Source organism: Diadema setosum, chromosome 19 (assembly GCF_964275005.1).
Source record: "Diadema setosum chromosome 19, eeDiaSeto1, whole genome shotgun sequence".
NCBI lineage: Eukaryota > Metazoa > Echinodermata > Echinoidea > Diadematoida > Diadematidae > Diadema > Diadema setosum.
Genome location: NC_092703.1, coordinates 33,062,226 through 33,089,913, shown reverse-complemented (window position 1 = coordinate 33,089,913; position 27,688 = coordinate 33,062,226). Strand labels below are relative to the sequence as shown.

The 27,688-nt window shown below is 37.1% G+C and overlaps 2 protein-coding genes and 1 pseudogene across 2 annotated transcripts in view; 1 reads left to right on the top strand and 2 right to left on the bottom strand.

The window, feature by feature from the left end:
- The window catches only part of LOC140242231 (protein MMS22-like), a 46,375-nt gene extending 37,455 nt beyond the window's left edge, over window positions 1-8,920 (top strand). Inside the window, exons 30-36 of the mRNA XM_072321975.1 lie at window positions 1,015-1,113; window positions 3,247-3,300; window positions 3,967-4,013; window positions 4,725-4,868; window positions 5,313-5,447; window positions 6,569-6,760; window positions 7,698-8,920. Coding sequence (XP_072178076.1) covers window positions 1,015-1,113; window positions 3,247-3,300; window positions 3,967-4,013; window positions 4,725-4,868; window positions 5,313-5,447; window positions 6,569-6,760; window positions 7,698-7,788 — 762 coding nt within the window. The 3' untranslated portion in view covers window positions 7,789-8,920. The remainder of the gene's footprint in view (window positions 1-1,014; window positions 1,114-3,246; window positions 3,301-3,966; window positions 4,014-4,724; window positions 4,869-5,312; window positions 5,448-6,568; window positions 6,761-7,697) is intronic.
- A 2,993-nt stretch (window positions 8,921-11,913) lies between these two features.
- On the bottom strand, window positions 11,914-26,595 carry LOC140242448 (citramalyl-CoA lyase, mitochondrial-like). The gene is made up of 7 exons (XM_072322183.1): window positions 26,305-26,595; window positions 25,237-25,428; window positions 24,390-24,585; window positions 20,367-20,480; window positions 19,603-19,656; window positions 12,990-13,114; window positions 11,914-12,409 (listed from the first exon to the last, which is right to left on the bottom strand). The coding sequence occupies exons 1-7, from the start codon at window positions 26,593-26,595 to the stop codon at window positions 12,308-12,310; spliced, it is 1,074 nt and encodes a 357-aa protein (XP_072178284.1). The 3' UTR covers window positions 11,914-12,307.
- Window positions 18,267-18,946, bottom strand: LOC140242858 (uncharacterized; annotated as a pseudogene).
- Window positions 26,596-27,688: the final 1,093 nt, after the last annotated feature.

Genomic DNA, 27,688 nt, shown 5'->3' with positions numbered 1-27,688 from the left:
CAACAATAATTATTCATGCCTTGTGTGTGTGTGTGTGTGTGTTTGCAAATATCCTGTCGTGAAACAATTTTTCATCAATGTTCAAGCTCTTTCTAACAAATTCTAGTCACCCCAGAATGACATCATCTCAACCTCTCATCACACTATACCCTCTCGCCACACTCTCATCGCCCTTTCGTCACCCTTTCGTCAACCAATTCTGTCGCCAGTATTGTTGAGTAGGTCACGGAACAAATTCCGGGATTCTGAATGCCATATGTAATTTTTCACCAAATAACTATGATTGTATCTATCACTCAGTCTTTACCTAATAGGCATACATAAACTCCTTTAAAATCAAAATCAAATTTGCTTTTTTTTTTTTCCGTAACTGACTCCTTTCGCGTCTTCTAAAATAACTCGGAAAATGGACTTGAACCACCAGCCAGCATAGCTGGCGCTAGCGACATACAATAGAATTATTACGTCACTATCAGAATTCGACCGACAGCGACGACATGCAGCAGAATTCGGCGAAATAACAGCATAAATCAATTCTTTGACGCATTTCAATCGTAAGTAGGGACAATTTATAGTAACAACTAGGTAATTACCGGAATAAATAACGATTAAATGCAGATTCTTACCTGCTTTCGCCTCATTTTGGATCCGTTGGTCAGGCCAGTGCATTTTCATAGCGTATTACGCATAGTCCCATGCGTACCTTTTCGTTCTGTACGCAAACAGCCATGCATACGCTGGGTGCCGATGGGAAGGTGCCCTGCCGATAGGTGGTGCCCCAACCCTACTTCACTTCTACTTTAAACTGTTCAACTGCATCTGTCTCAAAGAAGACTGGCTAATGAACTCTTATCAAAATTATGAAATCGTGCTGGTCCTACTGCTGAACTGTTCTTGGTATTATATAATTTTCATCTGGCACAGTATCCCTTTGGGTACAATGAGTAAGTGTAAGTAGAATTGACTGTATGATTTGGGCTTTGCATCAATAACTCCTTTTCTCTCCCGACGCAGTTTGTAGAGGGGCTGTCGCAGCATGACATATCAAGAGATTCTTACATCCAGAGAAAGCTGAAGGAAATCACCAGCCACTACTTCCTGAGGTACAAAGTGGTGAGTTTGTCCCAAGTCCCAGGATGTCAGTTGACAATTCTTTTATTCTGTCTTTCTCTCCTTTTGTCTTCATTCCATTTTCCTCTCTTCCTTTTCCTTTCTATCTCTCTCTCTTCTTTCTTTTCATTTGTCTTTCTTTCCTTAAATGTCAGCTATTTTTAGTTCTTATTCTTTCACTTAAACATGCATTTGTTTGTATCATTAATCATTTCGTCGCCGGTCACACGAACCGATGAATCACTCGATTTTGGGTCAAATTTTCGATTTTGAGATTTTCAATCATTTCGATAGTAGATATTCCATACTACATATTCTGAAATTCTCAGTGTGTAATTCGGTGTAATTTTTATGTAGTTATCACTTTTGTAGAAGTATGTAATTCCATTTGTGAAAATTATTTGTTTTCCCCATAGACGCGTGTGTTAAACAATCAGGCGATTCGACGGTTCGGTGATCGCGCGTACTAGTACGCGCGGTCACCGAACTGACGAATCAGTGCGCATTGACTTGCGTGTAATTTTTGAGATTCAACCGTTCATTGACCGCGCGCACAGTGCGCGTACTATGTAATACATGTGTCCGTCCGTCCGTCCTTCCGTCCGTCCTTCCGTCCGTCCATCCTTTCGTCCGTCTGTAATGAATTTTGTGGACAAGGTAACTATCGAAACCTGTTGAGGTATCCTAATGAAACTTGGCATGTATGTGTATTAGGGGGTGAAGTTGTGCCTATCAACTTTTGGGTGCACATGCTCAAGGTCAAAGGTCAAAAGGTCAAGGTCAAATACATAAAATTTCACTATTTCCACCATATCTATTGAATGCCTGAAGATATTTTCTTGAAACTTAGTGTATACATGTTTTACCCAATTAAGATTCTCTGGTGAAAGTTTGGGTCATGAGGTCAAAGGTCAAAGGTCAAAAGGTCAAGTAAAAATATTAAAACTTCTTTTTTTTTTCTCCGTACCTTGGAAAATTGTTCAAGGTATCTTCATGGAACATAGTATATACATGTACTGACTGGAAGTGATTATCTAGAGAATGTAGGGTTCATGGGGTCAAAGGTCAGGGGTCAAAGGTCAAGTGCAAGACTTCAAAATTTTACTATTACCCTCATATTTATGCAATGCCAGCAGTGTTATTTTTTTACACTTGGTGTATGCGTGTGTAACCTAATAGAAATTCTCTGGAAAGTTTTTTTTTCTCTTTTTGCCTCAAAGGTCAAAAGGTCAAAGATCAAGTGAAAGTGCTGAACTAACTTTTTCCTCCATATCTCGGAAGTGGCTCAAGTTACCTTGAAACTTAGTACATATTATGCATGTTCTACCTGAAAGTAATTATCTTATGAATTTTAGGGTCAAGGGCCAGATGAAAATGGCAACAATTTACTATTCAATTCAGAAATTGCACTTTTTCTCCACACCTGTACCTTGAAAATTACTCAATGCCTAAATGTATGAATGGGTCAAAGTCAAGTTAAAGTCCTTAAATCCCTAGATACATGCTCTCCTATTCATCCAATTAAACCTACGTCAAGGAAGGTGAACATTCAACACATTTGTGACAAACTTGTCATTCCAATATTTTGCCAATGTTGTGAAAATGTAATCACACAGTGTCCACATGTACTATCTAGACCTATTGGGAAAATCATGCATTATGGCGGAGGCATACCAGTCGCCAAAGCGACATTTCTAGTTTCTTCATTTTTTTTTTTTTTTTTTTGTCCAACTGCTCTCAGACTCTCATTTTCCTCCTTGCTGCCTTTTGTACAAAAATGATCTTGCATGATCACAATTAATGTGATGTGCCTGTCATGTGCAAAATCAGCCATGAATTATTATGAATCATATGTTTATTTCTGAAAGTGATCAGAGTTGATTATATTGTGCCATACAGAAACAATAAAATGAAATGAAATGAAATGAAATGTGTACATACAAGACATGTATGCAGGCTTTCAAAATGTATTTAAATGTCATTGTTTACTGCCCATGAAAACTAGGCTGATGTTGTTTGGTTTGGTATGTTGTAGGGTTTTTTTTTCTTCCAAACAACATCACTTCTAATCTGATGAAGACAAGTGAAACATTTTCAAACTTTGAATTTCTTATACATTTCTCTCCTCCTTTTCAGAGATTGTCAGCACCGGGGAGCTCAACAGAAATATCACATTTACATCCACTCTTGGTATGTTGCTGGTTATGTCTTTTCTCTTTTTTTTTTTTTTTTTTTTTACTTTATTTTGTTCCCATTCTCATTGTAAGTCAACATGCTAACATCTCAATTTGAGAATTAAAGAATTTGCTAATTCATCACAAAATTCTTAACTGCTGTCTGGTGAAGTATGGAGCTTGTGATGGGTGGGTTGTCTGTCACAGGGAAGATTGAAAAAAAAAATGGAGATTTGGAAAGAGAATGAACCAATGGCTGGCTTAAAGGAATTTGCATTTGTATGTGTGTGTGTGTGTGTGTGTGTCCGTGCCTTCCTCCCACTCTAGTTGTTCAGAACATTTGGTATCAAAATAGCCACTATCCAATCTTAGCTAGGACTGCCTTTAGGTTTTGCCGTGAGAATGAAACAGCGTCTGATTGTTTTTCCACTGCTTTAAACCAACTTTCAAGAAAGTTTTACACAGCTGCTATATAGAGCGAAGATGGGATGATGCGTTTGCCTCCTAACACCCCCCCCCCAAAAAAAAAAGGTCATCATCGTAAGCTACAATGAACCAACTGTTATTGTTAGGCCAAGATTGTTTACGTACATTGACTTTGTGTGTTAACAGTTGATGTGATTTGAGTCCACTTGGGTGCCACAACGATCACTAAATGATGTGTTATTTGACAAATTTTCAGAGAGCCTTGCAGTCAACCTTCAGGAATCAAGTGGAACCAAGATCAAGGTATTGATTGTTTTATATCTTCCTCACAGTTTTCAATCTCTGTGCTATTATGCTTCAATTTGGTACGAGTTAAATACACCCATAGCCAATATTTAAAAGAAATGTGACGACTTCTCTTCACCCCCCCCCCCCCCCCCCCACATTTAAAGTAGCTCTCATAGCTCACGGCAGATATATAGAAGGCTATTCTTTTTTCTTTTTTCTTTTTTTGAGGGGGGACAACACTCTACAGTGTATGATATTTTTCAGGTGTCTGGCTTCTAAGTCAGAACACATTTCCTCATATAGTGTACTAACAACATTCTCATCTTCCCATACTAAGATGTCAAGATACATGAAGTTAAGTTTACCCCTTAATAATCCTCAAATACTGTCACTTTACCAGGTGTATTTATTAATTTATGGTTTTAATCTTGATTTTTTTTTAAATGTATACTTTAAATGATGATGTTGTAATTAAGTTGCAGGATGCTGTTGGTGTATCTTGTTTGCATTTTTGACAAGTTTCGATTCAGAGATAAAAAGGTTGCTCACACAGACCAAACCAGAATAAAGTAGAAATTACTTACGAAGTAAGAGAACAATTAGTGATACAGTTTTGTTTCTTTGTTTTGAAAATTACAAAAATCTAGTTATTCAAATGACTTCTTTACATATTCTTCTCCAAAAATCCCTATCTAATTTTTTGGTCTCCACCCCCACCCCCTGCAGTGCCCTGAGGAAATGTGTCCTGAGTGAGTTCAGGACCAGTTTTCTCTCCTGTGGCGGTCATCAGGTTGGTCAGCACACTGCCCAGGGAGTGACCTTCCTTCAGGAACTGATGTACCGGACCACCAGTCCCTCACAGGTAGCAAGGTACGAGAGCCCATCATGCTTACAGCCCGTGCACCGCAGTGGACTGTTGTCTTCATGTTACCCTCATTGACAAAGTCACTGTGGGTGGTCTTTTATAGATATGATCATAATGATATTGATGATGATGATGGTGATGATGATGATGATGATGATGATGATGATGATGATGATGATGATGATTTATAATGCTCAATAAGATATGAGCACTTCTGGTAATCCAATGACCAAAAATACCAAGAAAAGCAGTGGAAGATAAAGTAAGTCCTGTCTTTGACTAATATTACCCATTCATTTCTGATGCACCCCCCTTCCCATTTATACACTTTTAGCTTTAAACTAAAAAATATGTTCCCATATAAATTATCAGTGACAGTTGTCCAGATCAAAATTTCCATCCATTTCCTGGTTCCTCATTCCTCTCTCTCTCTCTTCTCCAATATCTAGAGACACTCCCATTCTCCTGGGCTCTGTCCTGGATCACTTGCTCCTGTCCAATTCAGCGGCTGTCAAAGGTCAAATGTCACAGCTCCTGACACAGATGATGAATGCCTGCAAGACAGACCCTGCTCCCGATCTCCAGTATGTCGTGATGTAACCTTTGCATGATAATCCCTCAGGTTCTGGGGGAATTTTGCTTAAGAATTCATCGTAAAAGGAATCAAAGCCCAAATATGAATGTGGATTGAGTAAAGTAACAATATTAGTAGAACATATCAGTGAAAATTTGAAGAAATTCAGACAGTCGATTCTTAAGTTATGAGTTCTCTATAAAGATTTGGTGTCCTCATTGCTAGATACAGAGACTACTACACTTCATGATGTCATTATGGACAATAATAGGAAGAAAATATAAAGAAAGTTCAACATATTTGCACTTTCCTAACATAATGAAAGCACATCTGACCTAATCCTCTTTCAGAAAGCAGAGGGAATGATATTACCCTTATCATATGTCAGTAACAAGTCAATGGAATATGTACTTTTCATGAAAAATGAAATTCTGTTGAATGCTCCTCATATTCTTTTATAATGTCCAGAATAAAATCATGAATGAAGTAGTCTCTTCATCCTGCAAAAATGACACTGAAACGTAATATTAGATTCATAACTCTTTTGTGGATTGTCCATTTTCCTAAAACTTTCACTTATGTGTTGTACTGATATTGCAACTTTCTCCGATTAACATGTATATATTTGGGCTTTGGTTTACCTTATTAAGGCACCTCTGAATTTCACCGTTTATCTTGTATTTAGGGCAAGGTAAAATATGCACCAAGGCAGACAGAAATTTACAAAGATTTGCCAATTTAAAAAGGGTAAAGGAACTTCTGTCTTCTGAAATGATTTGCCTATAGAGTTAGAATTTATTGTATATTCAGCAATAAAGGTGCTTTTGGAATTTCTGCTACTGAAATAGATTATTACATGAAAACAACAGAGGGTTTAAAAAAAAATGATTACAAAAATTATACTGTATGAAACACTGTCAGTGTAGAGTAAGAGGTGTCACAAATAGATACATCACCCAATCAATACATAAACAGAAATGCCCCACCTGTAAAATGACTAACAAGCAAAGCTTGCTGATATCGACCTCGCTTGAAAAACTTTCTGGTAATTGCATGAACATGTCCGCTTCTACAGTAGTAATACCAAAGTTGAAATTCCATGATTGTTATTCTCCATCCATGGTCACCCAGAGTGGACCTCACGGATGCCTTGAGAGGCTTCCTCATCCGTCATCTCTACCACCATCGCAAGGCAGCCCTGGGGAGTCTGGAGTCCGTGGCTGTCCTCCACCCAGGACTGGTGGCTGGGATCATCCCTGACTGCACCAGAGTGCTGGAGGATTGTGAGCACAGGAGAGCTGTTGGAGCCGATGGCATTCTCAGGTTGGTCTGAAGTTAGTGCTCATACACTTGCATAATTATAAGAGTCTTGTTCCTCCTTTCCACTAGACTGATTTTTTCAAATTTTGCCACGATGTGAAGCAATGTGTCACAGCTCACTCACCAAAATTTGAACCAAACCAGGCTTATGGAAGCATTGGTATCGGCTTTGATCTTTGACATCTTCACCATGTTACGCACATTCCTGAAGTTGTGTGTGGTGATCCCCCAAAATACAGTGCACTCCCGTTATAACGAACACGGTTATTCGAAATTCTGGTTACAACGAAAAAGAATTTAGGGTCGCAACATTATCAACTCTGTGTATTTTTATTGTTTATTCATTCGGTTATACGAAATTTCGTTATAACGAAAGAAAACTGCCGGTCCCGAGGACTTCGTTATAACGGGAGTCCACTGTATCAACAAACTGCAAAACCTAAACCCTACACTGAAACCTTTGTTAGAAATCATATTTTGATGGATATGAAAGTGCATTTGCATCCTGAATTTTCCACTAGTCCCTTCCCTTCACACTTGATTGCTTTTGGCTTTTGGGGTCTAACATCAGAGCGGTTCATTTCAAAGCAAACAAAGCAAATGCCTACTTTTCGGAAGAAAAATCCTCATTTGAAGATATCTACTTGAGTGTGCCTATGTGTGTTGATGGTTGGTGAAATAGAATATCAAAATGAACAATTTAATTGTGTTGGTACTTGGTAAAGTTGAAATGAGATTTAGGATAACAAGCCTAAGGGATTTTGGAATTGGAACCAACAATTTTAACATGTGGAATAATTGAACTGAATTGGACTGAATTGATTCATGTCAAGTAATGTGTTTTGGGAGGTTATTGTAGACATGGCTGATGTGTTATACCCAACAGGTACTTGGTACACAGCTATTTACTTTGTGTTGTTTAACTGTTTCTCTTTCGTAGGCAAGCTTACTACAAAGTCCTGAGTCATCTTGGAGATGCCGGGCGGCAGGAGAGAGAGAAACTTCAAGCAGCCAGTGACCTTGACCCCTGACCCTTGACCTTTGATTCACAAAATGGGTCAGGTTGTATGAGTTTAAAGAGCTGCAGCTAAGTATTACGCCCTGCAGGTCTATCAGTCGTTTGGTGAACTGGCCTTTGTATTACAGATTAGGGAAACCCAAGGTTGCTTCGGGACTGTGATGGACCGTGAAGCTCTCTCAGGTGGGCCGCAATGTCGACCAAAAATGAATTAGACACGATTTGTATTCAATCTTACTGGGACTCGAAAAAAGATTCCAAAAGCCAAAGTGGGCCTTGGGTTAGAAAGGGTTGAGAAGTACTGCTCTATCCAATCCCTTGATATAAACATACACAGAAAATACAAAAATATTATGGGTAAGGGACTATACATTACAGGCCTGAATAGCATTCACTTCCTGCCCTTTAACGCTGCTCCTTCAATGTATAAACAAAGGCTTTTTATTTGGTATTTATGTGCTTGGGCAGAGCGATGGTGAAAAACTAGGCATCTAAAAATAGTTTTGGATCTCTTCAAATGAATGATTCTTGCTTCAAGTCATATGCAAATTGCCCTGTAAAGTTAACTTTTCAGTAGAGCCCATAAATAGATTGTATTGAGTGAAAATACCTACAGAGGTATCTTCTTCTTTTTCTTCTGCTACAATTGCTCCCAATAAATATCTGCACGCTAAGCCAAACATAATTTCAACCCACAGACCTAACCTTAACCCTAATCCTAATCCTCGCATCAAACTAAACCTAAAACCCTATCACCACCCTAACCCTAAGTCCTTGGAGAAAATAGGACCTGAGCAATTGTTGCAGGAGCAAGTGTTCTGTCACCCCTGAGCCCACAATGTTACCTTGTCCCGCTACAGCAAAAAGGTGGATAATCATGACCCTTGGCTTTGTTAGGTATGTCACACATAGCTTGAATGAGCCTTTGAAGAAAGGCATCCTTGACAAGCAAATTTGTAATTCTACTACATTTATCATAGGTTTATTTTATTGAATGAAGTCCGATTGAAGAGTCATAATGTGTGTATTATATTATATGTATATACATGTGCATGGATTATTCTAAAGTGATAAATATAGATACCGGGTATGTATCATACTACTGTAGTTGTACATGTATTTGGCTATTAACGGAGGAAATGTTTAATAAAAATGAATAGTAATGAAAATCACTTGGTAAAAGTTTACTTCATTTCTTTGTTTATAAGTATCCACTGTATACGCCGAATATTTCGCCAGGTTTTTATTTTCGCGAATTTTGTGAGTTGGGTGCTAATTGCGAAATTAAAGACACATGAAAATATTGACTCTGATCCCGATGTGAATGTGACATAAATGTGTACATTTCTCAGTTCAGTACAGGACTCCACGACCGCGAATTTAACTACTGACTTGCAAAATCGCCGGGAATTCCCGATTCGCGAAAATTTAGACTTGCAAAATATATGGTGTACAAATGTATACAGTATATTTCTGTGTGTGTATGAATATATATATATGTGAATATATATATATATATATATATATATATATATATAGAGAGAGAGAGAGAGAGAGAGAGAGAGAGAGAAGGAGAGAGTGTGTGTGTGTTGTACATGACACATAGAGACACAAGAAAATGTCCAACTGCAATGCAGAAGCACACATTTTTATTTCAGCCTCAACAAGGAGCTCAGCATTACACACCATAAAATGTCCACTTCAGTTTGTGAATAATGATTGCTTCACGCACATATCCCAACATTGACTTCAACAGCAAAGCATAAAGCCTATTCAGTAAGCCTCTCTTTAAAGCTGCTATGGCGAGTTTAAAGAATAAATAAGTAAGACAAGATCAGGTATACAAACAATGCAATGAAAAATAATTTCTCTTTCATGGTCTGAATGTTCAGAATAAAATACATGTATCTAAGTCATAGTGCAATATTGAAAATACAGTGTTGTGTATTATAGGAAACGCTGCATTTAATGCTTACAATACGTCAATTGCTTTGCCTTGCTTAGTATCGTGTATTGCAATTCTTCTTTCTTTCCTTTAAAGCCTATTTAATAAGCCTCTGTTTACTTTGGTGACTTTAACCTGTTGAGGACGGACTGATTTTGCTGTAACACCCATATTCTATAGACACCTGCCCGAGTATTCTCAGGACTCGTCTTCATTGGGTTAAAGAATGAAGGTAAGACATGATCAGGTTCACAAGTAATATAACAGAAATTGTTTTCCCTTTTTATGGTCTGAATACGAATAAAAATAAATACCTCTTGTGTAGTTACAATAAACAGTTACAAGATAAAAAAGTTATGTACATGTATCATAAATGCTTCATTTTATGTTTGTTTCAAAACAGCTGCTTTGCATTGTCCAGTACATGTATTGCATTTACTCTTTCTTTAATATCTCTATGAAAAATTCTGAAACATATACTGTACATGGAAGCGAAGAGTGTCAGCTGCTTTAGACCAAGGACCTAGTACATGAAATCATTCATAATCAAATTCAACATTCTTCCAGTACTCATCTAGCCCATTCTTAAAAGGACAAGTTCATCTTCATTAACATAAGGATTGAGAGAATGTAGCAATATTAGTAGAACACATCATTGAAATTTTGAGGAAAATCGGACAATCCGTTCAAAAGTTATGAATTTTTGAAGTTTTTGTGCAGTCACTGCTGGATGAGAAGACTACTGCAGTGTATGATGTCACATGCGTACAACAATATAAGGAAAATATAAAGAGAATTTCACAAAATTTCATCTTTTGAAAAAAGTACACATTCCTTTGACTCGTTACTGACATATGTTATGGGTAATATTATTCCCATTGCCTTTAGAAAGAGGCAAGTCAAGTGCTCTTTTATTATGTGAAAAAAGTGAAAATATGTTGAATTTTCTTTACATTCTCTTTATACTGTTGTACTCATATGACATCACAAGCCTTAGTAGTCTCCTCATCCAGCGGTTCCAACACAAAAGTTTTAAAAATTTATAACTTTTGCATCGATTGTCCGATTTTCTTCAAACTTTCAATGATGTGTTCTACTAATATTGCTGCATTCTCTCAATCCTTATGTTAATGAAAGTGAACTTGTCCTTTAAAAGGCATTAAAAAAAAAATGAGCAGAAACCACCACTTCTAGAAGCCCATTCCACATATCAACTACAGTCAACCTTGCTTAAATCGACCTCGCATAAGTCAAATAATCGCTTAAGTCAAAGATCTTTTCAAGTCCTCTTCTCTTTATATTCTATTGATTTTATTCCCTTGTAAGTCCAATTTTCTCCAAGTCGAAGCTACTATTTCTTCTGTCTAAATAGATTCAACTTGGGCAAGGTTGACTGCATTCTGTTTAATAGCAAAGAAATATTTCCTCACATAACCTAAGCAGCATACTGTTTTCCTAGCTTGGAGAACTGAGAAGCAAATGAAAAACACTGGCTGACTATATAGAATACATAAGAAGGTGCTTACATTAAAGTGTCAAAATCTGAATAAAGCTGATTTCACTGTTTAGAAAAGAAAAAATAAACACTTTTCTTTGCACTTTCATGAGACCATCAACACTGAGTGTTATGAATCCCCTACAGGAATATTATCGATCAGTTCTTCCTTAGAATTACGTCATTCACTTGACAAGTTCTTCTCGACTCAACCTGTGGCAAACATCTCGGCATTGATAAAAGTACATTGAATACACAGAAAATTCTTATGTCCAAAAGTGTCTGAAAAGTACTGGCAAATCTAATAATTCCAAAATTTGAAAATTGATGTTCAGCAACTTTATCAGGCTTTCAAGATAATGGGCAACTTTGCATCTACAAAACTTATAGTGTACAAATACAATAGCACATGAAAATGGAAGGTCAATGAAAATGAATGTTTATGTTTGTTTGTTTTTTTAAATACATATGTGGCAATAGCGTGTTCATAACAATAATACAGTACATTAAAAAAAATACCTGCATGTTTAAAGTCAGCATTTCTTTCTCAGCCTTTCAGTTATTGCACAACACATCAGAAGGGAATATTACCTCATATATACGCATGTGGATTGAGTAGTACACATCAGTGAAGTTTGAGGAAAATTGGATGTCTGTTCAAATGCTCAGGCAAAATACCCACATTCCCTCTGAACAAAGTCTTATACAGAATGGTTGTTAAAGTAGCATGCCATTGAAGCCAATATACAAAATACATGCGTGTACTAATATAATGAGATACCAGCTGGCCCTAATATTGTACATCTATTCCCTCAAGCTCTTGATGCCAAAAATAAAGGTGATAACTGAACAGTTATAAAGTGTTCCCACCACTTTACAATCTCTTCAGTCTTTTATTTCCTGACAGTACTATTTTAGCAGTACAGTATGAGAGTTTCACAGCAAAAATAAACTTGGCAATTTCAAGGCAGTTAAACAAATGTGAAACTATGCACTGATCTTTAATGACTACAGAAGACAGCAGTGGGTTACTGGGTATGTATCGTTCATCATTTGTGGTTTTTCTCAACATGGCAGTTTCTAGTTGATACTTTACATGGCTTTGTCCATCTTGGCCAGTTCAAGAATATTCATGGCTTGAAGCAGGAATGGTTTGTGGACCCTTCTGCCTTGAAAAATGAATGCCTCTGGCGCCTACAAAATAAAAAACAGTAGATAAGAGAACATTAACAGTGCATTGGCAAGTACAGTTTTGGCATACATATACGTATGTACACTACAGCTTCCTTCGGGATTTTGCATCAAAGCTACAGTGTATATGTTAATATAAAAAAAAGATATTTTGTGTCTGTGGCAATTTTTTTTTTTACTGCAAAAGAACTCTTCTTTCTTAAACCATATCAATCACTATACAATATTTCTGATTGACAGAAATCAAATTACAATCATATCATCCTATTTCAAATCTCAGGTTTGACCAGTCATGGTCAAAGAAGTATTTCAAAGTAATTTTTTTTTTTTTTTTTTGCTTGATTTGGGGTGTGTACTTCCTGAGAAAGAACCAACCTCCTAAAACATATTTGTGGTTTGACATACTTTTAGCATCTGAACAGCTGTAAGGTTCTGCAACATTAAAAATGCATTTCACAAAATATGATTACATGTAAAATGCATTCGCCAAGTAAAAGGGGACTTTGGGTCTAATGCTTTGCTCATATGCCAAAATCTCTCTACTTTGCCATGCGCATGTGCAACTTGAGAGTAGAACACATACCTGTCCTTTTTTAGTACTGTCCTCAAATGCTGCCAACAGCTCCCTAGCCCACTTTATCCTGTCAGGATGGGGACCATAGGCACTCTGGATGATATCAACAAGGCTGGGCTGAAGGACCTGTCTTCCTGTACTCAAAGGAGGGGAAACAAATGAAAATAGTGTAGCCGTTATCGATTCGCTTATTCAAGTTTCAAGTTTCAAGTTTATTTTCCACATCTCATAAAAAGAAAAATGAAATCAATGTGATTTCATGTGAGCATAACAAAAATGAACACACAGAAAAAACAATCAATTACAAAATAATGCACATGTATAAAAATCAGAGTTTGTGACTCGGGATATGTGGCGAGTGTGGAGGGGAACAGCAATAGGTCATTGACCTTTCGAGGCCGAACCCCATAGACAAAAAATAAAAAAAAGAGAGTCATTTAAAATAATGATATCATAATTAACAGTTATCAATGAAAGCATTACAGAATAATTAACAACAAGCACATAAAACAATTACAAGTACTAAATGCACTTACAGAGGACAAAACAAGACACAAATTACAAAACAAAAACAGTCTACAAAACGGGACATTATGTAGCACTAAGCCAGATAGGACTACACATTTATACAATAATTTGAAATAAGCTGTAACTTATATTTTCTTCTGAATGATGCAAGAGATGGACTTTGTTTTAAATCAATGTTTAAACTGTTCCACAATTTTGGACCTAAAAATCTTATACTACTTCTTGATATCTTATATCGGTAAAATGGAACGTACATATTGCACGAATTTTGGGTTTCATAAAAATTTATAGATCTATTAAATGCAAAGTAAGAGCTGAAAATTTGAGGTAAATAACCTTTAGAGTGTTTATACATAAAACTGGCTACTTGAGTCAAATAGACATCATTTACTTTGAGCATATTCAACTTCTTAAAAAGAAAATCAGTAGATGTTAAAAAAGCTGAATTCATTATAACACGGATTGCACGCTTTTGCAAAATATATACTCTATTCAATAAATACATTGCACATTTCCCCCATGCACAAATACAATATGAAATATGTGGTAATATCATAGTATTATATAAATTCACTAAAATGCGCAGTGGTAAAAAACTTTTCATCCTATTTAAAACACCAATAACTTTAGATATTTTACAAGATATATCATTGATGTGATATTTCCAACTCAAATGTTCATCAACTATGACACCTAAAAATTTAACATTCTGAGCCTCTGTTATTCTATTTTCATACATTATATTCAATGAACTAGTATCTATTTTGACATTGTTTGGTCTGAATACCATATAAACAGTTTTGTCATAATTTATTGTAAGTTTATTGACTACAAACCAATCACATACCTTCTTTAGTTCAGTATTCAACAATGCTGTCATATCATGTATATTTTTGCCAGATAAAAATAAATTGGTGTCATCTGCAAACATAATTGGGTTTAAAATATCACTCACAAAACACAGATCATTTACATATATCAGAAAAAGCAATGGTCCTAATACAGAACCTTGAGGAACACCAACATTTATAAAATTATATTTCGAGTAATGATTATCAATAAATACATATTGTTGTCTGTCTGTTAAATAACTTTCAAACCACTGTAAAACATTTCCCCTGATTCCATAATGATACATCTTCTTTAAAAGAATCGAAATATTAATAGAATCAAAAGCCTTTGATAAATCTAAAAACAAACCCAGAATTATTTTCTTTTCTTCAAATGCTGTAGATACATTATTAACAAACTCTAAAAGTGCCATATCTGTACTAAAACCTTCTCTAAAACCAAATTGTTTATTATACAAAATATTGTTTTTATCTAGAAAAGCTGTCAATCTCTTATGAACAAGTTTTTCAAATATTTTAGAAAAAACTGACAAAATTGAAATAGGTCTATAATTTGAACATGAATATTTATCTCCCTTTTTATATACGGGTATCACTTTTGCTAATTTTAAATCTGTGGGATATATACCTTGTTCAACTGAAGTATTAACTAGAAATGTCGCTTTGGCGACTGGTATGCCTCCGCCATAATGCATGATTTTCCCAATAGGTCTAGATAGTAAATGTGGACAATGTGTGATTACATTTTCACAAAATTGGCAAAATATTGAAATGACAAGTTTGTCACAAATGTGTTGAATGTTCACCTTCCTTGACCTAGGTTTAATTGGATGAATAGGAGAGCATGTATCTAGGGATTTAAGGACTTTAACTTGACTTTGACCCATTCATACATTTAGGCATTGAGTAATTTTCAAGGTACAGGTGTGGAGAAAAAGTGCAATTTCTGAATTGAATAGTAAATTGTTACCATTTTCATCTGGCCCTTGACTCTAAAATTCATAAGATAATCACTTTCTGGTAGAACATGCATAATATGTACTAAGTTTCAAGATAACTTGAGCCACTTCGAGATATGGAGGAAAAAGTTAGTTCAGCACTTTCACTTGATCTTTGACCTTTTGACCTTTGAGGCAAAAAAGAAGAAAAAAAAAACTTTCCAGAGAATTTCTATTAGGTTACACATGCATACACCAAGTGTAAAAAAATAATAACCCTGCTGGCATTGCATAAATATGAGGGAAATAGTAAAATTTTGAAGTGTTGCACTTGACCTTTGACCCCTGACCTTTGACCCCATGAACCCTACATTCTCTAGATAATCACTTCCAGTCAGTACATGTATATACTATGTTCCATGAAGATACCTTGAACAATTTTCCAAGGCACGGAGAAAAAAAAGAAGTTTTTATATTTTTACTTGACCTTTTGACCTTTGACCTCATGACCCAAACTTTCACCAGAGAATCTTAATTGGGTAATACATGTATACGCTAAGTTTCAAGAAAATATCTTCAGGCATTCAATACATATGGCGAAAATAGTGAAATTTCATGTATTTGACCCTGACCTTTTGACCTTTGACCTTTGACCTCATGACGCAAACTTTCACCAGAGAATCTTAATTGGGTAATACATGTATACACTAAGTTTCAAGAAAATATCTTCAGGCATTCAATAGATATGGTGGAAATAGAGAAATTTTATGTATTTGACCTTGACCTTTTGACCTTTGACCTTGAGCATGTGCACCCAAAAGTTGATAGGCACAACTTCACCCCCTAATACACATACATGCCAAGTTTCATTAGGATACCTCAACAGGTTTTGATAGTTACCTTGTCCACAAAATTCATTACGGACGGACGGAAGGACGGACGGACGGACGGACGGACGGACGGACGGACGGACGGACGGACGGACGGACAACCCGAAAACATAATGCCTCCGGCACCACTTCGTGGCGGAGGCATAAAAATATGTGACAAGGGAAAAGAGATAAGATGGGCACATCGTTTTAAAACAGAAGAATCAACGCCATCATGGCCAGGAGATTTGTTTGCACTTAAACTCATAATAACAGATACAATATCTCCTTCACTAATTGGTGTAAAAAACATAGATTGAGGAAAATTATCTTTCATATAATGTGAGAAATCTTTATCTAAAGAAGAATGCGGCAGATTATTCATTAACTTAGTTCCAACACTACTGAAATAATCATTAAATGTATCAGCAATACTTTTCTTATCATCAATTGCTACACCATTATGCTCAATGTAATCACAACTATCTTTCTTACAATTCTTATTCAACAAATTATTGACTACTCTCCATGTACCTTTTAAATCACTCTTCACTTTGTCAAAGACATTTTGATAATAGGCACGTTTAGCTGCACGGATCATATTGTTAACAGTATTTCTATATTGCTTGTAAATGTGTTTACGATATTGAGTGGGATTTTTCAAATATTTTTTATACAATATATACTTTTTATGACACATCTTTTTTAGTTCTTTATTAAACCAAGTTTGACAATTATTATTTTTCTTAATATTTACTTTTTTAAAAACAAAACATTCATTATACGTATCTAAAAATGTGCGCATAAAATATTCATATTTCTCATCAACCGTAGGAACTTCCACAAGATTATTCCATTTAACAGACTGTAACAAACCAAGAAATTTCACTATATTTACCTCATTAATAACTCTTCTGTATATATGCTTATCATCATCGTTATATACTCGACTACCATTATACACAATAAAAGGAGATAAGTGATCACTGACATCTGAAATGAGAATACCAGCTGTGACAACATTTTCTGAGCGGTTGATAAAAACATTATCGAGTAAGCTAGCTGACGAGTTTGTTATTCTTGTCGGCTTGAATATCATAGGAGAAAAAGAAGATGAAATGAATAAATCTAAAAATTGATGTGTCACATTGTTATCAACCAATAGATCAACATTAAATCACCTACTATAATACATTGTTTCCTTTCTTGAGTTATTTTGTGGAATACAGGTTGTAGCATATCTATAAAAGACTGAATTGGCTGATTAGGGGGTCTATAAACAGTAGCTACAATCAGATTATTTTGAGAGTTGGCTATTTCAATAAACACAGACTCAATACATTCATTAAAAACATCAAAATCAAAACGTTGTTTAAATCTATATTTACTATGTACAAAAAGGCCAACACCTCCACCTCTCCTATTTGACCTCCCCTTTCCAACAAAATTGTAATGAGGTAACGAAAATAACACATTATCATTGTCCTGCATCCACGTTTCCGACACTCCAATAACAGACAAATCTAAATCTAAAGAGTTTAAACAAGAAACGAAATTATCATAATTTCCTTTCAGGCTTCTACAATTAAAATGAACACAAGTCATCATAGCAGGAGTATTATATTGTTTCATTTCATTCTTAAATTCACTTGGAAGGTAATATCGTGTAGTTGTCACACATTCCTCATCTAACGTGTTTTGCATATTCTGATTTAACTTACTGGTTTTACACGTATAACAAATGCCATCTCGCAGTATTTGGTTGTTACATAATGCACACTTACTATTTACAGACATGTATCCTAAGAGAACATATTCACATACAATTATCACAATAACTTATCTCAGTTATACACTGAAACTTAGAACGAGCAAAAGAAAAAAAATAACCAAATCAAATTTCTGATAACAACAGATTTAAAAACAAGTCATTGCCTGATTACAATATATTATTACCTTTAGGAGGAATTCAGCAGTGATGATACTATATTACAATGCATAGAAGCAAAAGAAGATACATATCAATGCAGTACAGTGTTTACATGTTTGCAATCAAAATTTTACATTCTGGGGCCACTAGTGAATGACATTAACTGTAGATCACAAGTTCTTTAAGTCACTTTCACATCTGATCAGTTTCTTTACTGTCCTTCCGTTTGTCGCTGGTATTTCTGCGATGATGCGGCCATCTGAGGACCATGCAGCCTTCACTTTCGCGTGCTGGGATGCCTTGCGTAACAGGTCAACGTTTCGCTTTGTGAGGTCCTCATGGATTGAAACTCCGCTTCCTTTCAAATGTCTTCTTCTTTTCAAGATCTCTGTCGCTTTCTGTAGGAGGTCAGCTTGACTATGATGGGCCTGGGTGCAGCTGTATCTGCCTTCTTTCTTCCCGTGCGATGGCTACGGTCGATGTCCTTTTCAGGGTTGATGGCTAGTCCCAGGTCTTTCTTGGCGATGTCACAAAGAATGTCATCAGTGCTTTCCCCTTCTCTTTCTCTCACTCCAAATATGCAGTTTCTCCGGGAGTATTGTTCCATGTCCCACTGTGCTTGAACCAAAGTGTCAATGCGGTCAGCCTGCTTACTCATCTCTTTCTTTAGGACAGCTATTTGGTGGGCTTTGTTGTCACAGTCTGTTTGAAGGTCATGCATCTGACCTTCAAGAGCTTCAATGCGGTCATTGAGCTTGACAAAAGCCTTGTCCACAGCTTTGCTGATGGCAGCATCGAGCATCTCAATGTAGTCGCCATTCTTCAGAAGTTCCTTTATCACATGATACATATGACATTTACAGTGAACATACGTTTAGTTCAGTCCTTTCTGGATTATATCTTGTGCCGTAGGATTCTTGTGTTACTCACTCTCTTTGATTTTCCTTCATATTGTACAGTATACAATTGTATGTGCACATCATGAAATACAAGCTGTAAGCATTACCTCCGCATATGACAGTGTTATAAGAGAGCATTCCAACTTTGCAAATTAAAACTATTAAAACAAAATCACCACTACGAAATCATCAGAGTACTCCTCAAACTAAACATGAGATTGTGTTGTATATTTATGACAGCAGTGACATTAATTGCTAAGATTTCCTAATGGCATTATACAAACGGTAACATCACAGTTGCTCCCACGACTATGGCTCATCAGGTCTTATTTTCTCCTAGAACTTAGGGTTAGGGTTGTGATAGTGTTTTAGGTTTAGTTTAACCCTTTGAGGATTAGTCCCGAGTATACTCAGGCAAGTGTCTATGGGAAATGCATGTTGTAGCAAACTCAGACCGTCCTCGACGGGTTAATGAGAGGATTAGGATTAGGGTTAGGGTTATGTTAGTGGGTAGAATTTATGTTTGGCTTCATAGCGTGCAGATATTTCATGGGAGGAACTGTTGCAGGAGCAAGTGTCATGGAACCATAGTGAAACACACGCCTACCTGTAAAGCCCATCCTGGCTCCTTCTTCAGACGACCTGCGTACAGCCTCATCATCTGCAATGTGTGAAATTAGAGACAGAAAATATATCAGCAAACTTTGCACACAGAAAGAAGTTGGAACTAGTGACAATGTCTAATATGGTGTAAGGCTTTGAAAACAGATGTCAGGGTTCAAATACTTAATTAAAGAAGCTGCTCCATCTACACAAACTTTTGCAAGGTCTCATATATATAATTATAGCACTCTTCTCTAAGCTGCAAATAGGCAGTATAGTCAGTACTGGAAGCCATTTTGAAGAGCTATCGAATGTTATTTCCTACACTGTCAGTCTCCAACTGAACAAAAATAGGATACATGCTCCATACATGCCTGAAGATGTTAAAACTTGGGAATAATAGATTTGCAAAAGAATCAGTAAACTCTAATACACATGACCAACAACATTTCTTAGTCAACCATCTATCCCCCCCCCCCCAAACACTTCCTTTCTTCTTTTTTTTTTACGTAGAAGTAGACTGCCATCAAAATCATGCAATTGAGGGCAGGGGTTTTGGATTGGTGGGTGAATATTTTTTTCAAAGAGAAGTGAAAGCGTTCATTTAGAAATGGACATATTATATGATTATACAAAATATGCTTAATGTCGAGACAGACATCAAAGCTGAAATGTTAATGTTTAGGTCTGGAGAGTGATTACCAAATTGTTTGAAAAAAAAGGTCTATTTTGGTTATCTCTCTCTGCTTCGTGGAGATCTCTACCTACCTTCCACATCCAATGGAATCATATCAATGGCTTGAAGACCAAACGCCTTGGCGACAGTCACCACTCTCTGTCTAGCATAGAGCACCTCAAGGCCCTCTGTCGATCTTGTCGCTCCTGAAATATCAATCATTATGATGGGGAGAGAGTCACCCTCTAATGGCTCAAAAGTCTGTAAACTCAAGATCTATGATTTCTTTCAGGTTGCATTTGAGTTTTCTTCTGAGTCACAGCAGTCTGTAGCTGTACAGTTATACTGGTTCCCAATTGTTTTAGATGTATTTTCAGTTTATGCTAATAGTGGGGGGCCTTGCATGTGTTCAAGTTCAAGTTCAAGTTGATGTAAAAGTTTAATTTTTGGTACCATTGTAAAGGTAATTGTCTATAGATCAATTTTGGTTTGAGTGTCAAGCACACAAGTAAGAAATACTCAAAATGGCCGCCAAAATCCAAGATGGCTGCCAACTTCTAGACTTTTGTCAAAAAATTGGATAAAACTCTCCATTTGAAGTGATTTGAAGCTTTTGCAGCGCAGAAGAATATATGTCTATAGGTTTTGCGCTTTATAAATTGATATATTATTATTATTATTATTTAAGTGCTGAACCTGATATTTTCAAGGGTAATGAGATTATTGGACACATTTAGAAATAAAAACAATTAATGCCTTTTGCTTAATTTGCATAAATTTACATGAATTCCATTTTTTAAAGTTTTTTCCTTAAAAAATATAATTATTTAGAGACAAAATGTATATAAAAAATGAAATAATCACAAGGAAATGATAATAAGGAGAGAATTACAGCGAAATCTTCCAGAAATGTCCTAAAATACATTTTCAGCACATCCGATGAATAGGGGGTCAATAGCTCCATGTTTTACAGAGGCATTATACTCCAAAGAAAGGTCTTGGAACTGCTAGCGCACCCTTTGAAGTGATTTAAGTGCTGAACCTGATATTTTCAAGGGTAATGAGATTATTGGACACATTTAGAAATAAAAACAATTAATGCCTTTTGCTTAATTTGCATAAATTTACATAAATTCAATTTTTTAAGATTTTTTCCTTAAAAAATACAATTATTTAGAGACAAATTTGTATATAAAAAATGAAATAATCACTTTCAAAGCAATGTATCAATACATTGCTTTGAAAGTGATTGCTATACAGAATCAGAGCGTATGTGAGTTTTGTCCTGGCAGCTCATATTACAGGATATAACAGTAGTTGTTGAATTCATGTTCATGGAATACAGCAGTGAACACAGAAATGTACACATGCACGTTTACATGATCAGTTGATATTTTCACATGTTGTTAGATTTGCGGATAGTACCCAGATCGCAGAATTCCCACAAATAACCCCAGGAAAACAGGTACGGTATGAAGTCTCATTAATAAAGATTGTCTTTGATGCATTTGAGGTGACAAGAAATGATGTCAAGTATCAAAACTAAATGAATTCGTAGAATTTGCTTTGTGTTTGCTCTGTGTTGTGGGCTGCTCAGGTACAGCCCTGTCGCGATTTATACAGCGACTGGGCTGTGTATAGTTAGTGTACAGTGTATTTACTTAATATGCACAGCCCTGTACAGTGTATTTACATAATATGTGTATGCACAGGCCTGTCACATCATTATCACAGCAAGTCATGACTGGTACTCTTAGTGGTCTCAGTCTGGTGGCCCCTGGCTGGGCCCCCTGCCTTGGGCCAGCACTTAGGCTCCTGGCCTCGGCCCGGCCTTGGGCCCCGTGAGCCCCTGGGCCCCTGGGCCACTGGGCCCCCGGGCCTGGGCCCACTTGGGCTCTGGGCCCCTGGTTCTGGGCTAAGGCCCGTGGCCTTGGGTCCGGCCTTAGGCCCCGCCTTTGGCCCGGCTGTACTTTGTACATGGTCTATGTGAAATCAAGCTTGTCTGTAACTGTATAATTACAAATAATTACAAATAATCACAAATGATCAACAGGTCCATACTATGAATATATGAATATATAAATATATAAATATATGAATATATGAATATATGAATATATGAATATATGAATATATATGTGAATATATATATGTGAATATATAAATGTGATCAGGCGTTCTGTTACGGTGTCAGATCTGCAGTCATTCATATATAGCAAATTTCATGCATGTATAAATGGCATACATTCATGTGTACAGTATGCTACACTACAGCTATGAAGTAACTTAAAGGTGTATGGTCCCGGTGTTTTAGTCAAATGCGTACGCTGGCGTGCGGCGCAAGTTTCCTATAGAGACCTACGCTATCGACTTCTCTTTGGCGCTTACGCTTTGGCCCACTTTCCCGAGTCCGAAGAAGTCCGATTCAGTGTAGTCAGTGGTCCGATCACAGTTCGGCTCCTGAATCAGCTGAGGGGGATGACAGCTTTATCAAACTTCTTTTGTGATGTCATAATAACAAGTACATATGCACGCACCCTGGCATTACTACAGATTGCGCGATGCGCAAAGAAGACAACAAAGGCAACGTTACTTAGCAACACCTACGCACTTTACTCTTGACGACAGCTCAACTTCGGTAATCTTCGTATCAATGCTGACGATGATCGGCAGTATCATCAACAGTGCCATCTACACTACCGGGACTATGCCCCTTTAATGCTCTACCGGGAAAACCGTTCCTTACTGGTAAAATATTGTCTTACCGATCTGCTTTCATTCAAGCATTACCGTTTGAAAACCGTTGCAAAGCTGACATGACTACCGGGAAAATACTTACGTAAAGAGAGGGCTTACCGTTGGCACAACATTTACCGTACCGTTGTTACCGTACCTTTACCGATAGCGCGCGAGTACTGCAGAGCACGCGCGCCCGCAAATCTGTACTTCTACCAAAGATAGTAGATAACAAGATACGAAGGCGCGCGATAAAAATGGACACATTCTGGCTACCCTACATGACGATACAAAAGAGAGCTAAGTACAAACTCAGTACACCTAGGAACATCATTCATTTCCCAAGGTAGTGGTATCTTTATTATCTTAAAAAGATTTAAAAATTATAGTCATAGCTTTTTTTCGATTAAGGGGATTATTTTGAAGAACGAGATTTTAGAGTAATAAGGATTATTTCGTGGAGGTAAAAATTTGGCAACATGATCTCACAATCAAAACGCTTGATAAACAACAACAACATCTTCAAAGACAGCACGTCTCAGGCAAAAGACACACATCACCTGAGACGCGCTGTCCCTGAAGCCGCTGCTGCTGTTTATCAAGCGTCAAGGCAGCGCGTCTCAGGTGATGTGACAGAACAACTTTCATATTAGTCAGTGGATATCACCATCATCCACATCATCATAATCATCACCATCATTTTTGATCATCATTGATCATCACTGTCAAATTGATCATCATCATCATCATCATAACTTCGAAGTTCTGTTGCCTCTTTATCTCAGTGATGAAACAAACTCAGTAATCACATGTCTACAGGTAGGTTTTATCCAATGCAAGGCCAGGTTTTGACAGTTTCCAACTTACAGCATCAATACATTAATACTGCCGTCTTTCTAGGTCACTTTTTCAGTTTTATGATACACACTTAAAACAGGATACAGATTCCAAGTCACATTCTGATCTTTCTGTTAACACAAACTTCATCAAGTGAGAATTTTCTATGGAAAGAAACATGGTTGTATAACTAGGACATTTTTTTTTTTTTTTGTGGTTCTCATTTGATGCAATATTGACTGATCTCATAATGATCAACTTATTGTAGCTTCCTTGGCTTTCTGTATCTTTCTTTCCACAAGTTTGTCTTCTACCATTCAACCTTTTCTCTGATTTGCTGCTTTAAATTTCCTGATTTCAGATGAAACATTATCCTTGAGCTAACCCTTCCCTTCAAGATTCCTAAATTCCTAAAAATCTTTGTGCGAACCCACCCGGTTGCTGTAGATTATGGGTTAGAGTTTGCTCTTGAAACAAAACCCCTATAGATACTGCGTGTGAAGGCATCAGTTTGCCAAAGCCTGTTCACTGAGACTACCAACCTATGTCTGAGCAGTAATCCTCAACTCCAAACACGATGGCATCCAGTGTGAACGGTTCTGACCTGAGGATGTCCTGCGCCTCCGAGATACTCTCGGGGAGTCTGATCATGGAAACTGCTGTCTCTGCGTACACCAGGATTCTCAGGGCCTTTGTTAACTGTCTATCGGCCAAAGACAACTTGAGGTGGTGGACCAACTATTTACATGCAAGAGATACAGGAGCCACAAAATGTAATGTTAATCAAGATTGATGCTAGGATGATTTGACACGTCCAGAAATTTGCTCAGTTCTTTGTCACTTGTCAGATGACAGGACACCATGTGGAAAGATCTCACATACAGGGCTGTAAAATCAAATACCTTGTGAGTGTGGCTCTTGCTTGTAAATCATTATCTCATTTCCCACCCCTCATCCCACCCTCAAGTACATTGTAAATTTCAGCTCATCATCTCTTTTAACCTGTTGAGGACGGTTTGATTTTGCTACAACACGCATTTCCCATAGACACCTGCCCGAGTATACTCGGGACTCATCCTCAACGGGTTAAGTTTACATGGGGACCTGTTTTTTACACAATTTTCAAATCTACTATCAACAAATGAAACACCATTCTAAAATACTCTGAGAAGATGGGGAGAACAGAATGACATAATATCTTGATAGTAAAGAAAAGCACTGATAAATGGTTGGGTTGTTGTGACAAGGCCATGCAAGTGTAAGTATACCAGTACTCATAATTTTTGCAAGAAGTCCCTGATCATTATGGAGATCATACATTTGCTGCTTCATCAAAATTGGATTCAACACCTAGCAAACATAATCATTTTACATGGACACACAACTGACCCAGCAAATACTCTCGGCAGAATCAAACTTGGGAAGCACGATAGTGTCTGGAAGTCTCTTTGCCTGGAGAATGACCGCCAAGTCTTCCTCACCATAGCCGCTGTCCATGGAGTTGATGCGAACGGCGACATCTCTGACCTTTGGCATCAGCACAGAGTCCAGTGTTTGCCACACAATCTCCCTCGCTTCTGCCTGCATAATTGCACAAAGACACAGACTTCTGGTACCGGTACTGGTAATTATTCTGTGCTAGCTTCAGCAGCTATGTCTTCACTCGTCATATAGTTTGTAATTTCAGTCTTTAACACTTAAGCCCGATCGACACCCTGCAGGCAGGACAGATTTTGTTGAACACAAACAACCATCAACAAAACTTGACACTAAGTCTCGATTGACTTTAGATAGACACTACATTAGTCTCTACATACTATCTTCGAGCACATATATATAAATGAACCATGGGGAAAAGTATGTCACTAAGACAGGGATGTCACAGATTATTTGCCCTTATCTATCTGTACATCCCTTGGACAAAGCTGGCCATCGGTGGAGGTATACTCACAGTGGAACAATTCTTAAAGGAATTAACCAAAATCCACATATCAATTCAGATTGAGTGAAAGCAGCAATGGTACGGTAGTACTAGTGGCGAACATTTATTTGGTTTCCTTTAAACTAGGGGGCAGATTTCTGCATGGGTGAGCAATTAGACGCTTATCTGTGTGGGAGTTTTGTTTTTTTTTTTCTCTCTCTCAACTACTAAAAGAGTAAGAATTTATCTGACTCATCCACCTTTGTCCATTTTTGATATTTTTAATATTCATTTTAATGCGTAGAATTTCTTCTCTCTAAATTAAGATGTGCAGGAACATAAACATCCTTACAGTAAGTAAATACACTGCACTGGTTGTACTGTAACATCTTTAACGTGTGCTGTTGTTAAATGTTAGGCCGGTAGGCCTAGTAGTGTCGTGAAAAAGAATCTGACATAAGTATTCCAACAATCAAAAATGCCAGATCTGAGAATGGTTAAGTGACACACTTCTTGCATTCATTCACGATTCATACCTTGTTGTCTAACGCTACACCATCCTCACATTCCATGACGGCACAATCAACCTTCATCTGGGCTAAGCCGGCGAGGGACTTCCGGTCATCTCCGATGGCATATAGCATAGCCCTTCTGGATGGCCGCAGAGACTCATTTCCAAAGAACCGAACGGCTGCTGAAGCAGCAGGAGCTGACTGGTACTTCCAGCGGTCATCCACAGCGCCGGTACGGAGCCCAAGCCGATGGCTGAGCGGGAGTGACCGGCGCGAGAAACAGAGAAACCCGCTGCTCAAAGTTAGATTGTACATTGTTGGCAGTAGAATGCTTCTGCTCTGCAAAATCTGAAAAAAACTCGTAATAGTGGAATCAGAATATCTTTAGAGAAGCTTTTTACCCAAATTACGATAAAATTACGATCGACAAGTGTCTATAATTTGAATTTTATATTCGAAGAATCGTCTAAATACTGTACGTCTGTAGGCCTACTTCAGCAGCCGCCAGCGACACGTACGTAGAAATCTTGCCAAAGAGGGCGCCAGCGCCACACTCAACTAAAAATTATGGTAGGCTGTGTTTGTCTTCAATAATATTCCAAATTTTATGATGTAATATGTATACGAATGAACATTTTGGACATTTTACATACATTACATTACATTACATTACATATTTTACATACATAGTATTCACAAAATAAAGCAAGGAACAAAGGATGTTTTTTTTTTTTCCTGTAAATTTTAGCAACAATCTGAAGCAGATTCTGAAAACGTGAGATATTAACTAAAAAGAGAAACCAATGACATACCATAAGGCATAAATTTATGTTGGCCTTAAATTCGAAGTTTGACTGCAATTCTTTGTGAAATAGTCCCAGGGTACTGGGCCTGTAGGATAATTTTACATGTTGTATGCAAGCATATGTGTGTCTATTAGGGCGCGTGCGTGCGTGTGTGTGTTTAAGAGAGAGATGAGTGAGGGGATGGGGGGGGGGGGGGGGTGTTGAATTGATCACATTATTGTTATCATTTTGTTTGTTTTTTATTGTTACAATCAAACGTGTTGACGCAATCAGAAACTTTCCCCAACCCACGGCTTGAATTGTAAACTATAAAATACCATATCATAAATTTTCCTCATTATGTGTACAATCTTTGAATAGATTTTACTTGTGTGCACACAGGTGTGAGATCCATGACATTGACAGCATGAAATCAAAATCTATGACCTGATGGTTTCAAATGATACATACATGTACTCATTTTCACTAAGTTATTGCCAGCACTTCTGAACACAGCACATGAACACATCATCACACACTGGTTATAAGAGTGTCCCCTTTCTACTCTTCACCAACCAGAAAGAGCACATACATCTATAGGCATATAGGGCCTACTTATATCC